The 15481-nt window shown below is 36.9% G+C and overlaps 1 protein-coding gene across 3 annotated transcripts in view; it reads right to left on the bottom strand.

Annotated features, from left to right (window-relative positions):
• Nucleotides 1-1815: 1815 nt before the first annotated feature.
• Nucleotides 1816-15481, bottom strand: part of alg3 (ALG3 alpha-1,3- mannosyltransferase) — a 34870-nt gene continuing 21204 nt past the window's right edge. For all 3 annotated transcript variants that reach the window (XM_072572303.1, XM_072572302.1, XM_072572304.1), the window contains exons 6-9: nucleotides 12619-12824; nucleotides 10939-11014; nucleotides 9624-9769; nucleotides 1816-5396 (exon numbers count right to left, since the gene is read on the bottom strand). In XM_072572303.1, coding sequence (XP_072428404.1) covers nucleotides 5219-5396; nucleotides 9624-9769; nucleotides 10939-11014; nucleotides 12619-12824 — 606 coding nt within the window. In that variant the 3' untranslated portion in view covers nucleotides 1816-5218. The remainder of the gene's footprint in view (nucleotides 5397-9623; nucleotides 9770-10938; nucleotides 11015-12618; nucleotides 12825-15481) is intronic.

Here is a 15481-nt window from a genome sequence, read left to right as displayed (position 1 = left end):
ATTGTACAAGCCTTACCCTTGTTTGTTGTACAAAAATGCAATACCTCACATTTGTGCAGACTGAACACCAGCAGGCATTTTTTCAGCCCATTGACCCATTTCATCAAGATCCCTTCATAATCTTAAAAAACATTCTTTACAGTCCACAATGCCACCAATTTTGGTGTCATTTGTATATTAATGTTTAGACTTGGGGACACAATACATAATTTTAAACATTACATTACAGAGGAATATAGTCATATATGAAGAGCAGAGCAGAGCAGCAAACTACAAGAAGACCTATGCACATTGTGAATTGGGAGATGCATTGCAAATGAAATGAATTGTATGGAGTGTGGGGTGATATATTTTGGATGAGAAATTTGATGAGCACATAATAAATAAAATGGAACCACTTTAAAAGGGGCACAGGATCAGAGAGACCTGGAGGCAAACGTATATAAATCTTTGAAAATTTCATTTTTAAAAAGTGGATAGGTTCTGAGCTTATTATAAAGAAGTACAGAATAAAGAAAGATGCACTAAATGTTGAAAAAAATTGATTAGCTTGTACCTAGAGTATTGTGACCAACTTTGGGCATCACACTTTAGAAAGGCCAAGTTATTGATACAGAGAAAAATTTACCAGAATAACATCAAGTGTGATGGATGTCAGTTACAAGGAAAGACTGCAGAAGCTGGGATTATTTTTCATAAAGTAGGAAAGGATAATGAGATATTTAATAGTTGTGCTTAAAATTATGAAGGGTTTTGATAATATGATATTGAGAGAAGTTGTTTCTACTGGCACAGGATTGGATAATATATTTAAAATAATTAACAAAAATCTCAGAATGGAGATAAGAAGTCCCAGTGAATTATGAAATCTGGGATGCACTGCCTGATAGGGTGAATGCAGCAGAATCAATCAGAATTAAAATAAAAGGCATGGATTGCTGTTTAAAAATGCAGCACACGGTGGAAACAAGCTTGCTGTACTACTAATTGTAGCTTCTCCAAAAAGCTCGTAAACGCATGAGGGCCAAATGGCTTCCTTCTGTGCTGAATGGTCCCACACTTAACATGACATTAATCAAATACTGTCCTTCTTTGAATTTTTATTTTTGATATTGATCTATGTTTCTAAATTCTTTTAACATGGTCACATTAAGTTCCCAGTGTGTCTCACTTTGAAACCGTTCCTTATACATCAGAGGATCCTACATCAAAATGTCACCCAAAAAAAAAGAGATTTCCTACATAAATTACAGAATATACTTGTAACAGCCCATTGTGTGTGCTAAGCATCAATACGTGTTGCTCAAGTTTTGACAATTACAATTACATGGCACACTATCATTTAATTTACCTTTAATTTAAAATAAAAATGTCTTGTGTTGAGGTTAATGGGCTGTATGAAATGCTGTTGGAAATTGATACAACTCCTCGGGATAAATCTTTCCAGCATTAAATTTGAAAATAAAAATATTGCATTTACATTGTGCTTTTCCTTATTTCAGGACAACCTAAAAGTGCTTTACAGCCACTTTTGAAGGAATCACTGTGAAAATGTGGGAAACATTACAGATAACTTTCATAGGGCAAACAAGGTGATCATGGCCAAATAATTTGTGTTTTTAGTAATGATAGCTACAGATAAATGTTGACCTGGGCATCAGGAAGAACTCCACTTCTCCCCAAATAATGCCATGGAATATTTTATACACACCTGATGGATGGGATAGGGTCTCAGCTTAAAGTTTCATGTGAAAGCCAATGCATCCAACAACAGTTCACATTTAAAATTAAATCAGAAGTGTCACCAAGAATCAGTTAAGCAGCTATTTCCTAAAAGTTTATTTTCTTGCTTTCAGCTTTGATGCAGTAAAAGAGACAAGCAACAGAAAACAAATTCTTTTGAAAAGTTAAGATCCTAATTTTTGCCGACGTAGAATATGAATAAATTAGACATTCTTTTCAAATAATAAGAAATAAAAATCCCTGCTTGCATGATCATATTTTGACAAACACTTCATTGACTGAATAATTAAGACTCAAATGGAGATGTTTCAAAGCTCAAGAAGAAAGTAAATGAAAATGGTAGATCAATGATACCGATTGATTGGTACAGTGATACTTACAAAACACAACACACTTGTCCAAAGATAATTACATTTCATTTGGTGGTTTTGTGCACTGTCAGAAATGTACTGAAATTTAGAAGGAAGTGAAGACATTTGTTTTTCTCTTTAAAATTGGTATCAGTTTTAGGAATAGGTTTATTAAGAGTGCATTGAAAGTTCTGTCCACTCCAGAACACTGGTGAATTTAAGTAATGTAAATGAAGACATTTCATCTTGTGAGAGTTGCTCTAAATGATTAACATCTTTTACAGTTATTGAAGATGTTGAATATTTCTTTTTGACACTAAATTATTGGCTGAGCACAGTATTAATGCTAAATTGTCAGCTTTTTATGGGATGTGGGTATTGCTAATTTTCTGCCTGTCACTAACTACCTTTATGAAGGTGGTCCTGAGCTGCCTTCTTGAACTGATGCAGTCTTGGGGACAGAGAGACACCCTCAATAGCGTTAGGAAAGGAGTTACAGTCGTAGAGTCAAAGAGATGTACAGCATGGAAACAGACCCAGAGTTCCAGGAATTGGGTCGAGTGACAGAGGAAGAATGTTTGCTGCATTACATTGCTCAATTGAGACATTCAAAAAGGCATTGGATGATGAGGATAAAAATAAACATACAAGGATATGGGGGGGGTGAAAAAAAAGGTTAGCACAAAGTAACTGTGCTTATTTAACAAGCCGAAGCTGAATTCCCTCCTTCTGCATTGATTACCCCTTTAAAACTATGACATGCACAGAAATGCTGAAGTTGCAGTCTTTCAATGCTCCACCATAGGTTGTGCTGTGGCCACATCCCTAGAACCAGCAATCATTGAAGTTTGTGACCATTTTGACTTTCTGCATTCATAATACAGTCTGTAACGTCTTTAAAAAAGGTTCGCTTTGTTCAATTAGGTATTCTTGGGTGAATAATAACATTTGGTGAACAAAAAAGTAGCTCTAAAATATTACGCAGAGTTGTTAAATGATTAATTAGCAGATGTTTAAACTAAATATTTTAAATATCTTCGAATTTTCTCAAAATATTTGTATGTTTTATCTTAAATCTGCTCTGTGCAAAACTATTTACAGGTTATTTTATTTTCATGCTTTTTATTTCCTGTTTATGTCTACTAATATCCTTCGATATGATTGGTGGCTGAAAAGTTTGATGACATAATTCCAGCTTTACACAGGGAATTTCTGGAAGAAGTTTCAGTAACACTGCACAGAGATGGGAGATGAAATCCTCACAAGAGAGACTGCTAGATTCCAGTAAGCCTCACTTCACAGTCAACAATAAGCTTTGCTTTGTCACAAAAGATAAAATCTTACCCAAGTTTAAGAACAAGAGATCTTCCAGTGAGATGGAGATGAGGATAAACTTTTTCTCCCACCACATTGTTAATGTGTGGAATTATCTTCCCCAGAAAGCAGTGGAGGCTTGTTCATACAAAAATATATACAAGTAGGACATACATCCCTTCAAGCCTGTTACACCATTCAAAATGATCATGGCTGATCCATTTGTTTACGAATTCCACATTCCTATCTACTCACAATAAGCTTTGATTCCAATATCTAACAAGAATCAATTTGCCTCCACAGTAAAAATACTTAATAACTCTGCCTTCAGAGTTCCAAAATCAAGTAATCATCAGTAAAAGGATCCAGTCATATCTGTCCTAAACGGATGATTTCTATTTTTAAAACAATGTCCTCTCATTGACTCATCCACAAGATGAAACATTATTTCCACATTCACAAAAAAAAAACAGAAATTCATCAGATTTTCTGATGAAGAGTCACTGTACTCAAAACATTAACTCTGCTTTCTTCCTGTTAGCCTTGCTATGTTCCTCCAGCAATTTCTTTTTTTGCTTCAGATTGACAGCATCTACAGTTTTGTTTTAATTTCCAGGTTCGCTTTATCAAGGAGATTCAGAATTTTATAAATTTCAATTGAGTCATTCTTCACTTTGAGACTCCAGTTAATATAAGCCAGCCTGTCCAATCTTTCCTCATTAGACAAACCAGTAAGTCTCCTCTGAAATTATTATTGAAGGTCTCTTCATAAAATTATTTCCCATAGCTTATAAACTTAATGACTATTCAGCAAAATATGAGCACCCACTATGTAAAGACAAACCTCATCATATGGAAGCCATACATTATTTCTGAAAGAAATCTTTGCCAGTTATACAGTGCTATTCTCATAAAGTACGCTTGAAAAAAATGAATACTAACACACTTGACCTACTCTCAATATCTTGAAAAAATTATGTAATTTGCCCAGGTTGTAGCTCACTTTAGGACTCCTAAATCACATAGCAAAAACATAGGAACAACGCTTACCCTTTAACTCAAGAGAGGCAGCATATGGAAATCTAATGCAGATAATGAAACATTTACAAACTCAGTTTGTGGCTCTCTTTATGCTGCTACAATCCCCATACTGATGTAATTGGATGTTTGATACTCTCCCATTTATGCCCACAATTTAATTAAAGACTGATTCTAAAGCATTCTATAAACACATATAAAAATGTTTTTAATAATTACACATCAAGAATGAAGCTACTAAATAATTACAGACTTTGATCTTTAAAAACTAAAAACTCTTAAAATTAAAGACACTTATTTTATAAGTGAAATCATGTAAGAACTTCCTGTTTAGCCTAGAAAGATGTTTGCTGAGGAAGTAAAAGTTAAAGACAAATAATAATATGAAGAAGTTACATGGTGTTGATTAGTCAAAAGCTACTACTATTGACTAGCATTGATAGATTCCATACAGTATCAGTGTTTTATTCCATGTTCATTCTCAAAGGACAATAAGTTGGCCTACTTCTCAGCAAAAATGGTAAATCAAAACCTGATGGATGGTGAGGAAAGAGAAAGGATGCAGCTCGCCAGTGCAAAGTGACATCCAAAGAAAACCAAAGCTTCAAGTTTCCAACTCTCTCAAATTATTTTGGCATCAATAATGAACTTAAGATCTTAAATTTGTAACATACCATCTGGTCATATGAGAGTTTCATTTCCTTAATTTTTCCCCTAGCTATATTAAATTCTGAAATCACTGTTGCCTTTAGTAATTTTCAAGTCCAAAAGAATCAGTTTTTCTTTTTTGCCACATCAGAGTCATCAGTTGGTGCACTCTTCTCAAGGTCAGCATGACCAAACCAAAGTGATAGCAAAATAATCAGGTGGCAGACATGGAGTGAAATTGAGCTGTACACAGTTGATGGATAGGTGTTCCAGGAAAGCTCAATTAATCCCAGAATAAGTACTCTGAAAGAATAATAAAAGATGACATCAATACAATTCTGAAATGACCTATCTCTAACACCTTTTAAATCTATACAAACTTGCATTTAGTAATTGCTGTAATCTGTCTGTCACTGTCAGATATTAAGGACACCCACATTTACGGAGTGATAAGCGAGTAGCAAGTTCTAATGCAACGCATAAAGATATAACCATTTCTGCTAATGCAATTCATTGAATCTGTTTCAGCAACATGAAAATACTTTGAGCTTTGCCATGTTTACTATGTAACAGGAACATAATTACCTTGTATACACATAGCCATTTGGGGGAGTGGTGTTTGGGAAGGGCATGAGAAGAAACAGAAATTTGATAAATATTTTTCTAATCTGCACCTGACCAGTTGCTTTAGCTCAAAAGATACAGGGACATAATAGAACAAATGCAGCAAAACACATTAATACAGCATCTCTTTCAGTATTATGGCAAATAAACCCTTTACTATTCTCTGAAAAAGCACTTACTTTAAACTAGTTATTCAATAATTAAAAATCTGCAACCTAGAAAATTACTATAGCTTCCAAACTTTTTTGATTCAAGTACCCTTGAGAAACCATGATGGATATAGAAAATAATTAACATTCTAGATTTTGAACTCAGAATTTGACTTTGGCACCGTTCCATCTCGTGAGATAGCCAAATACTGGCATGGATAGAGCTCTGGCTGACTGGTCAAAGCTACTGTGGATATAAAGGGTTTTTGTTCAGCATGGCAGCCGGTGACTAGCGGAGTTCTGCAGCAATCTGATTTATTCATTGTCACCTAAGCACAGCGAAAAACTTTGTTTCTAAGCAGTACGGGCAGAACATTGTAAGCAAGGACATATACATCATAGAGTGAAAACAAAACTTAGAGGCATACATGTTATGTTGCATAGGCATACAAGAGACAAGATCATCATTAGCAAGATCAGCATTATTTGTGTTCGGTGTTGGGTTTACAATTATTCAATTATACGTTATCAATATGGACAAAGAAACTGAAGGCACTGTTGCTAGGTTTTCACATGACAAGAAAATAAATGGAGGGATACGTAATATTGAGGAAGCATCGAGGCTGCAGAAAGACTTGGACCAGACCAGGAGAGTAGACAAAGAAGTGGTTGATGGAATACAATGTTGAGAAGGTGTTAGGTTGTGCACTGTGGGAGGAAGAATAGAGGCATAGACTGTTTCCTAAATGGGGAAAAGCTTTAGAAATCAAGGGACTTAAGAGAATCCTGAACTTGGTTAACATTCAGGTTCAGTTCGCTGTTAGAAAAGCAAATGCAAATATTGGCACTCATTGCGAGAGGGCTATAAGGCAAGAGCAAGGATGTACAAGAGTTAAGACTGTATAATGTTCTGGTCAAGATCAAAGAACAATATAGCATAGGAATAGGCAGTTTGGCCCTCCATGCCTGCGCCACCACATTTTGCCCTTCCATACTAAAACGGTCTTTACTTATAGGATCTGTATCCCTCTATTGCCTTCCGATTCATGTATTCGTCCAGGTGCTTCTTGAATGCTACTACTATATCTTTTTCCACCAACTCCTCTAGCAAGGTGTTCCAGGCACTCACCACTCTGTGAAAAACTTGCCTTCCACATTTCTTTTAAACATCCTTCCTCACACCTGGAAACCTGCATCCGCTAGTAATTGACCCCTCCACCCTGAGAAAAAAGATCATACTTTCCACTCTATCCATGCTGTTCATAATCTTATAAACTTCTATTAGGTCACCCCTCAACCTTCTGCGTTCCAACAAAAACAAACCAGTCTATCCAACCTTTTTTCATACCCAAATTCCCTTATACCAGGTAATATCCTTTTTTATATCCTCTCTAAAGCATCCACATACTTCTAGTAGTGTAGTGACCAGAACAGTACACAATATTCTAAGTGCGGCCTAACTAAAGTTCTATAAAGCTGCAGCATAACATCTCTATCCTTATATTCAATTCTCCTTCCAATAAAGGCAAGCATTCCATAAGCTTTTTTAAAACTACCTTATCTACCAGTGCTACCACCTTCACTAATCAGTGCACCTGTATCCACACCCAGATTCCTCCGCACATCAATAATCTTAAGGATGCTGCCATTCACTGTATGATTTCCATGTTTACTTGACCTTACAAAATGCATCAGCTCACATTTGTCCAATTTAAACTCTATCTGCTATTTTTCTGTCCATGCCTCCAACTGATCTACATCCTGCTGTATCCTCTGACAATCCACCTCACCATCCACAACTCCGCCAATCTTTGTAACGTTCGCAAACTTATTAATTAGATCAGCTACATTTCCTCTAAATGATTTATGTAGACAATAAACAGCAGAGGTCCCAGCACTGATCCTTGTGGAATGTCACTAGTCACAGCCCTATATTCTGAAAGGCATCCTTCCACTGCTACCCTCTGTCTCCTATGACTAAGCCAGACTACATTTGGAATATAGTGTGTAGTTTTGGGCACTTGACATATGAAGATCAGTTGAGGACTCTGCACTTGAAGGAGTTTAGAAAAATGAGAGGGGATCTTACTGAAATTTACAGAACACTAAAAGGTCTAAATGAATGGACATGGAGAAACTAGGACTCAGGGCACAGCCTCAGAGTGAAGGGACAACCTTTTACAACTGAGGCAAGGAGGAATTTCTTCAGCCAGATCCTGATGAATCTGTGTAACGCATTGCAACTCATTGGTGTGGAAGCCAAGTCATTGAGTATATCTAAGACAGAGACAGACGGTTCTTAATTAGTAAGCAGATCAAAGGTTCCAGGGAGAAGGCAGGAGAATGGGGTTGGGAAACATTTGCCATGACTGAATGCTGGTGCTGACTCGATGGGCTGAATGGTCGAATTCTGTTCCTATAATTTATGATTCTTATGATTCAGATGATGGTTAGTCCTTGTGGTCACCTCTGTGTTATATATTCTCTGGCATGACTCAGTAGAACACTGAGCATACTAATCAAGCAATGCGGTAAAATCGAATTCGGGCAGTACGGTAGCTGAGTGGCTAGCACTGCTGCCTCACAGTGCCAGGGACTGGGGTTCGATTCCCGCCTTGGGCGAGTGTCTGTGTGGAGTTTGCACATTCTCCCAGTGTCTGCGCAGGTTTCCTCTGGGTGCTCTGGTTTCCTCCCATAATCTGAAAGATGTGCAGGCCAGGTGAATTGGCCATGCTAAACTGACCACAGTGTTAGGTGAATTAGTCAGAGGTAAATATATGGTAGGGGAATAGGTCTGGGTGGGTTACTCTTCAGAGGGTCAGTGTGGACTTGGGCTGAAGGGCCTGTTTCCATACTGTATGGAATCTAGTCTAAAAAACAGAATCCATTTTATGTAATTTAGTCTTAATGTTGAAAGGAGCAATGTAAGGCTGTGGACCAAGTGCTGGAAAATGACATTAGATTAGTTAGGTAGTTGTTTTCGACCAGTACAGACTGGATAGGTCAAAGCTCTTATTCAGTGTTGTAGATTGTTATAAATCTCTGTTGGCGCCCACATGCCAGCTGAAAGGGTTACATTTAAAAGAAGTTTACAACTGGATACTAAAGCAAAATAATGCAGAAACTGGGAGTGAAAGCAGCTCAGAAAATGCTGGAAATATTCGGTGGGTCTGGCAGCACCAATGGAGATCAAAAAAAAAATGTTAAGCTTCAGGTCTGTGACCGTTTGCAGACCTGAAACTTTATTTTTCTCCACATGGACACAGTTAAACATGCTATTTTCAGCTTTTTAAAGCTTTCATAACGATGTTGCTCTAACAGTTTTCTCGTTATATTGAGTTAAACTACTCTATTAGCCATGTAAAGCTATTTTTTACTCTTCCCCCAAACTTCTACACATACATGCAGCTTGTTATTTTGATTCACAAGACATGCCTGTTTTTTAAATGTAATAAAATTAGGGATAAAAATTGGTCTTAAAATCATAGAGAAATAAAGATGGTCTCATTCTGTACCATAACAATTTTGTGATTTCATAAATCTTCCTGAATGCTTCACTTTGTAAACTCAGAGTATGCACCATGCAGAAATTGCTCTCCTTAATTAAGATTTGTAATTTTCACTGATTAAAACCTATTATAATAAAGTAAAAGTTAAAAGATAAATGCAAGTGCAAACACATTTAAAAAGTGCACCATCACAAAATACAATTACCTGTGACTTAGATGTTGTTATACAGGAGAATGACAACACTTACTTGAGAAGATGAGCAAGTTTTTTCACATGTGTGCTCCATAAGAGGTATGGCAGAGTATGGAAGTACCAGACATAGAACTGATAGTGTAGTGATCGACTGAAACATATTCCAATGAAATTTGAGGTAAAGAGAACAAATATAATTTGTGTTTATTAGTAAAGGAAAAAACTAGGCATTGAGTCTCTAATCAGTAAAACTGACTTAAGTTGCAGAATTAATTCAAGGAGCACTGTATGTTGAAGAACCAAATTATTTTAACTCATTTTAATATTTTGGAGTAGCTTACACCATTTTACAGTACTTCTGCAACTAATGAACCAGCAAAACCAAAGTTCATTTTGATTAGTAGTACAAGAGTTCAAGAAATATAGCACATTTTCAAATATCTTGATTTAGGAATTAAAAGTTAGTTGGTAACTAACATATGTCCATACTCCACCCATCTTTCCTGTGCATAGCATTTTTATTTCTTGCGCTAATTAGACAAAACACACAAAGAATTTGAAAATTCTACCATTTATCTGGTACAGTTATGTTCTTTGCATTCTGCTCAAACTGACTCTAATTTAGTTAAAATATCAAAATAACTGATTAATGTGATTTCCAAACCAAGGTTAACATGATTTCCAACTGTGGGGCAGCACGGTGGCTTAGTGGTTGGCACTACTGCCTCACAGCGCCAGGGACCTGGGTTCAATTCCACCCTTGGATGACTGTCTATGTGGAATATGCACATTCTCCCCTTGTCTGCTTGGGTTTCCTCTGGGTGCTCCAGTTTCCTCCCAAAGTCGAATGATGTGCAGATCAAGTGGATTGGCCATGTTAAAATCACCTGTAATGTGCAGGGATATGTAGGTTAAGTGGGGTGGAGTGGGGGCTGCCTTTTGGAGGGTCATTGTGACTTGATGGGCTGAACGGCCTGCTTCCACACTAAGGTTTTTATGATTCTATTAGAACATCCTAGAAATAATAATGTATTCCTGGGGACAATAAAAGTATACGTTCATTATCAGAAAGGCCCATGCACTGAATGTCAGTTTTAGGAATGCAAAAGAAAACAATGTGGTTGCAGAAGCCATTTGTACGTATACAGTAATAAATCGACTTGACAAGGAGATGATGATCTTATACATTACGTAGAATTCATGGAATAATTTGAAAACCATTTACTTGGAGTTTTGGTATGAGAACTTACAATATTTCTGTCCATGAGAGTGTCTTACTACCTCAGCTCTGCTGCACCTGAGTTTTTGATGTGGCCTACCATTTACTCTCACAAATACACAAATGATGCAATGAATTTTGGAAGGATATGATCTGCTGTCACAGTTTGGTGCTGGGTTTTTCTTGCTTCTGGGGACTTCAGAAGTGAAAATATTTGTTCTTCAGACCTGGGGCACATAAACCAAGAACAGAAATTAGTGTAACTGCAAGCAGTTCAGTAGCAATAAAATAAGGATTGTGGTAAACTGAAATGAATAATGCTTTCTGTGGGCTATTGGAAGTTTCTCACTGCTGTTCTAAACTATAGAACATGCTTAATGTGGACAGAATAGCAATATCCAACCTTTCCAGCCTGTTTCATAATCAAGTGGTGCTCCACATTTGAATTCCTGCCACTGGTGGAGAATAAACTACTGCTGGGTTGAGGAAATTTTAAAAGATATCAAAGTTATAGGCTCTACTAACAGTGTAACGTAATCACACAGCACCTAATCCCAATAACACTGCTCTTCTTCAGTTATTTCTTCCTATAATGTGCAATCCTTAGATATGATTTCATAGCCCAGTCCAGAATACACCTGCTCACACAGCCTATTTCTACCAGAGCATTTTTCCAGAGGTGAAAATGTTTCATAACATATCAACTCATCTGTGGTGTGACTATACAAAGAGACCAATTTTGGAGCAAAGACCAAATCTCAAAGTCTATGTTGTAAGTTTTCAAAATGTGTATCTCTCACACTGTTACAGCGAGAGAAAGAAAAAGGAAAATCAGAGGAAAAGTAACAGAATAAATAGAAAATAAATAGAATATAAATAGAAAATAGGAACATTAAAGTAGAAAAGAAAGAAATAACGTTATTAAAGTGCAAGTAGAAAGACACAAAAGAGATGCCAGTGACAAAGTGAGAGAATGAAATTGAAGACTCTGATGTCTAAAGACAGACAAGACAAAAATGAAGAGGGAACAAGTTAGGGTGCATTTACGATACAGCTGTAGTATCACAGCAAAATGTTTGTTTTGTGCTCGCATTAAAGTTCACAACACCAGTGCACCTTTAAACACTCATTGGTTAAATCAAAGGAGACTGACTAGGCAAGATTTCTCCATCTGCCAGAAAGGGCATCATATGCTCATAAGCACATCAACACTGAAATCTTACAAAAGGCATTTTCCACAAATGACACTGACAGCTCCCAAAAAATTAAAAATAAATTTCTAAAAAAGGTTAAAACAATTTGGAAATGGTTTCGATTTAGTAATGTAGCTTACTGATAGATATTCAACCTGGTTCAATAGTTTGTGGATTAACAACATGACAAATCGGATTCTATACCCACAAAAAAGTGGCAGAATTGCCACAATTGCTATCACTCGCAATGTAACAATTTCAGCGACTAGGTGTGGTTTTGTAAGTGTGAGAAAGGCAAACAATTAAAAACATGGACAAGGGGGAGAAACTTTCTTCAATAGTTGCATTCAGATGCTTAGCTAAAGAAAAATAAAGGGCACACAATCGTTTGGACAGAACAGAGGAGTTTTATGTTGTTTCTGGTTGTGCTATATCTATTATTTGGAAGTCTGGTGATAATGCTGCATATTATCGACTAGAAACTTTTCTCAATTTGACAAACACATGGATGGCACACAAACAATTACCATTAAACAACCATGTCTAATCATTTCCATTCTGTGACATACACACTACATCTGAACTACAAGCAGAGACTGAAGGCATTTCCAGCAACACACTGATCTAGGTAAACCTACTTGTTCCATCTGTAAACAGCAAAGAGAATCAAGATGCTCAAGTGTGCCACCAACAGTGTAAGATGGAAATAACGATTCAGGAAGATCTCTTCGGGCAGGAATCGCCAATTCACTGTCCACTTAAATAGAAACTGGCGGCCAAGGTCAAACGCTCTTGCCACATACCCAACTGGATTCTTCATCAGGAAAGGCAAACCCAAGATTACCTAAATAATGCATGAAGGAGAAAAATTATATTTTAGTCTAATATCCACTAAAGCATTACAATGAATTAAACAGCACAGGAAGCCGCCATCTCACCCATTATGTCCGTACCCATTATGTCCGTATTGGCTTTTTCAATGACTTTTCAATTAGTCCAACTCCTGTTTTTTTTCTTACAAACCTGCAGTACTTCAGTTACTTGCATATTCTGTTCTGTGTTTTCACCAGAGTTGATCATGTTTTGCCTGATCAAGAAATACTGTGAACTTTTGTGCATACCCAATTTGTGTAATCGCTTGGTTTCTTTTATACAACCACACAGAGTGGTGTTAACATAAATAAAGGCAAAGATCCATTAGCAGTCTGCATGGAAACGCATGAATTACTATGTGCTTGAAGGAATATTGCTGAGTGTATAAAAATATTCCTTAAGTGCACAATTTTATGCTACACAAACTGAATATTAAATGGAAGAGATACTGAATGTGTATGATAGGGTTGCAAAAGCTAAAACTAACATCTGGCATATGTTAAAATCGACTAGAAACTTTTCTCAACTTGACAAACACATGGATGGCATACAAAACAAGTTACCATTAAACAAACATGTCTAATCATTTCCATTCTGTTTAGGAACAGAAAACATTAACATAAAACATAAAATGCAAGCTTCAAGCCCCACTTGCAACAGAGATGCTCCATAACACATCTGAACAGGATGATTAAAATTGTATCATGGAATTTCTGTAGTTTATTGAGAAAAACCAAATTAGGAGCAGGGGTATATAAGCCATTGGCATCTTGAATCTGCTGTCATTCTACAAGATTATGGCTTATCGGATTGTGACTGCAGCTCTATTTTGTAACAGTAGTTTGCTGACACTGAAATCGCATGATAACTTGGTAACACACATGCCCACAGTTTGCAACGCTCTACATCATTGTGGCATGCACAAAGTGCGCACTGCGCAGATGCACAGAACAGGCACAATGCTGAAATGAAGTTTGGCAGCAGAAAATACCTCAGGGAAGAGGAGACTGAACAGGGAAAATTAGAATAGTGATCGGGGATGGTGCGTCAAAAGGCTTCTACAGTTTTCTCAGATTGTTTCTGACTGGCGCAGACTCAATAGGACAAAAGGCCTTTTTCTGTGCTGTAGGCCTTTATGACACAAATAGGATCACCCACATCAATACAGGGCAATAGAACATCAACATAACCACTTCCCTAACCTGGGGAACAACATCTCCAAGGAGTGCAATAGAGAGATCTTAAACCTCTGTCTCAGAATTGGCAAAACTAAGTTTTCTAGTAGCTCCACCCAGTGTGAGGATCCAACATCACCAACATAAATACAGAGCTGTAAATCTACATATTTATTGTAGAATCATATGTAATGTACACCAGTGAAACATGGATTAGAACAGCCAAAGTTGTCACACAGGTCAGATACATTCACTAGCATTGCCAGTGTAAATTCCTGGTTATAATACTGTCCATGTCGAAATGAAATATCATCTGCTAAACTGAGCAAACTGCCTTTGGCATAGAACTATATAGATGTAATGGTTGATATGGAATGAAGGAGGTAAGAAGTTACAAAATACTTGAAGACAAACTGACCGTGATCCCATTAACCAATAATGGGAAGAAGCAGTTGCACATGAAAATTATACGGTAGCTTATGTGGTCATATGGGCCTTCAGGATCAATGTACAGTTTTGATTTGGAGATGCCGGTGTTGGACTGGGGTGTACAAAGTTAAAAATTACACAACACCAGGTTATAGTCCAACAGGTTTAATTGGAAGCACACTAGCTTTCGGAGCGACGCTCCTTCATCTGACAATCACCTGATGAAGGAGCGTCGTGCTGAAAGCTGGTGTGCTTCCAATTAAACCTGTTGGACTATAACCTGGTGTTGTGTGATTTTTAACAATGTACAGTTTAATAGTTTCCATCAAAAAAGAAAGTCAATGAGAATGACTAATCCAACTGGATTAGTTCACTGATATAGGAAAAAAATTAAATACTCAAAACCCAGTGCCTAAGAAATTTCCTGTTGGCACCACGGTTTTGTTGGTCTGCATTGTACAATGGACATGACTAACTCTTTATTCAATAGTAAGCTACTTTATGTTATTGTACTGATGGCTGCAGCCATCTGTTTTTCACAGCAGTGTCTCACGTGCCACATTGTTTACATTCTCTGTTTCTAATAGTCTGCAGAAACCTGGCAATGTAGAAATGCAATCAGTCATTCACTGCAGATAAAACAGCAAGCTTCATCTCTATTTGGGTATTTACAAATACACCCAAATATTAAAGTAGCTTTGCAGCAGTCAGGTAGTAGTGCAAAAGTAGATTTCTACAAACTTGAGACACAATGAAATAGCTCAAATGAAAAGTGCTAATCCCCAGTGGGAAGAACCAACTTCAAGCAGTTTCAGTATCCCCATAAAAACTAAACCACACTAACATCTGTCCATCTTTTTTTCTCTAGATAAAAGGATTTACGTAACAATGAATTGTTTGCTCTCAAAAGATCAGCTAGGCATAAAGTCATTGCTCAACAGTGATCGAAAAGTTTTTTTAGCAGCTTATAAATATTGAGATAGAGAATTGTCCATAGTTGGTGCAGATTATTTCTCGGTCAAGG

This window comes from Chiloscyllium punctatum, chromosome 6 (genome assembly GCF_047496795.1).
Source record: "Chiloscyllium punctatum isolate Juve2018m chromosome 6, sChiPun1.3, whole genome shotgun sequence".
NCBI classification, from domain to species: Eukaryota; Metazoa; Chordata; class Chondrichthyes; order Orectolobiformes; family Hemiscylliidae; genus Chiloscyllium; species Chiloscyllium punctatum.
The sequence above is the reverse complement of the archived record's forward strand: the minus strand, read 5'-3'. Positions and strand labels throughout refer to the sequence as shown.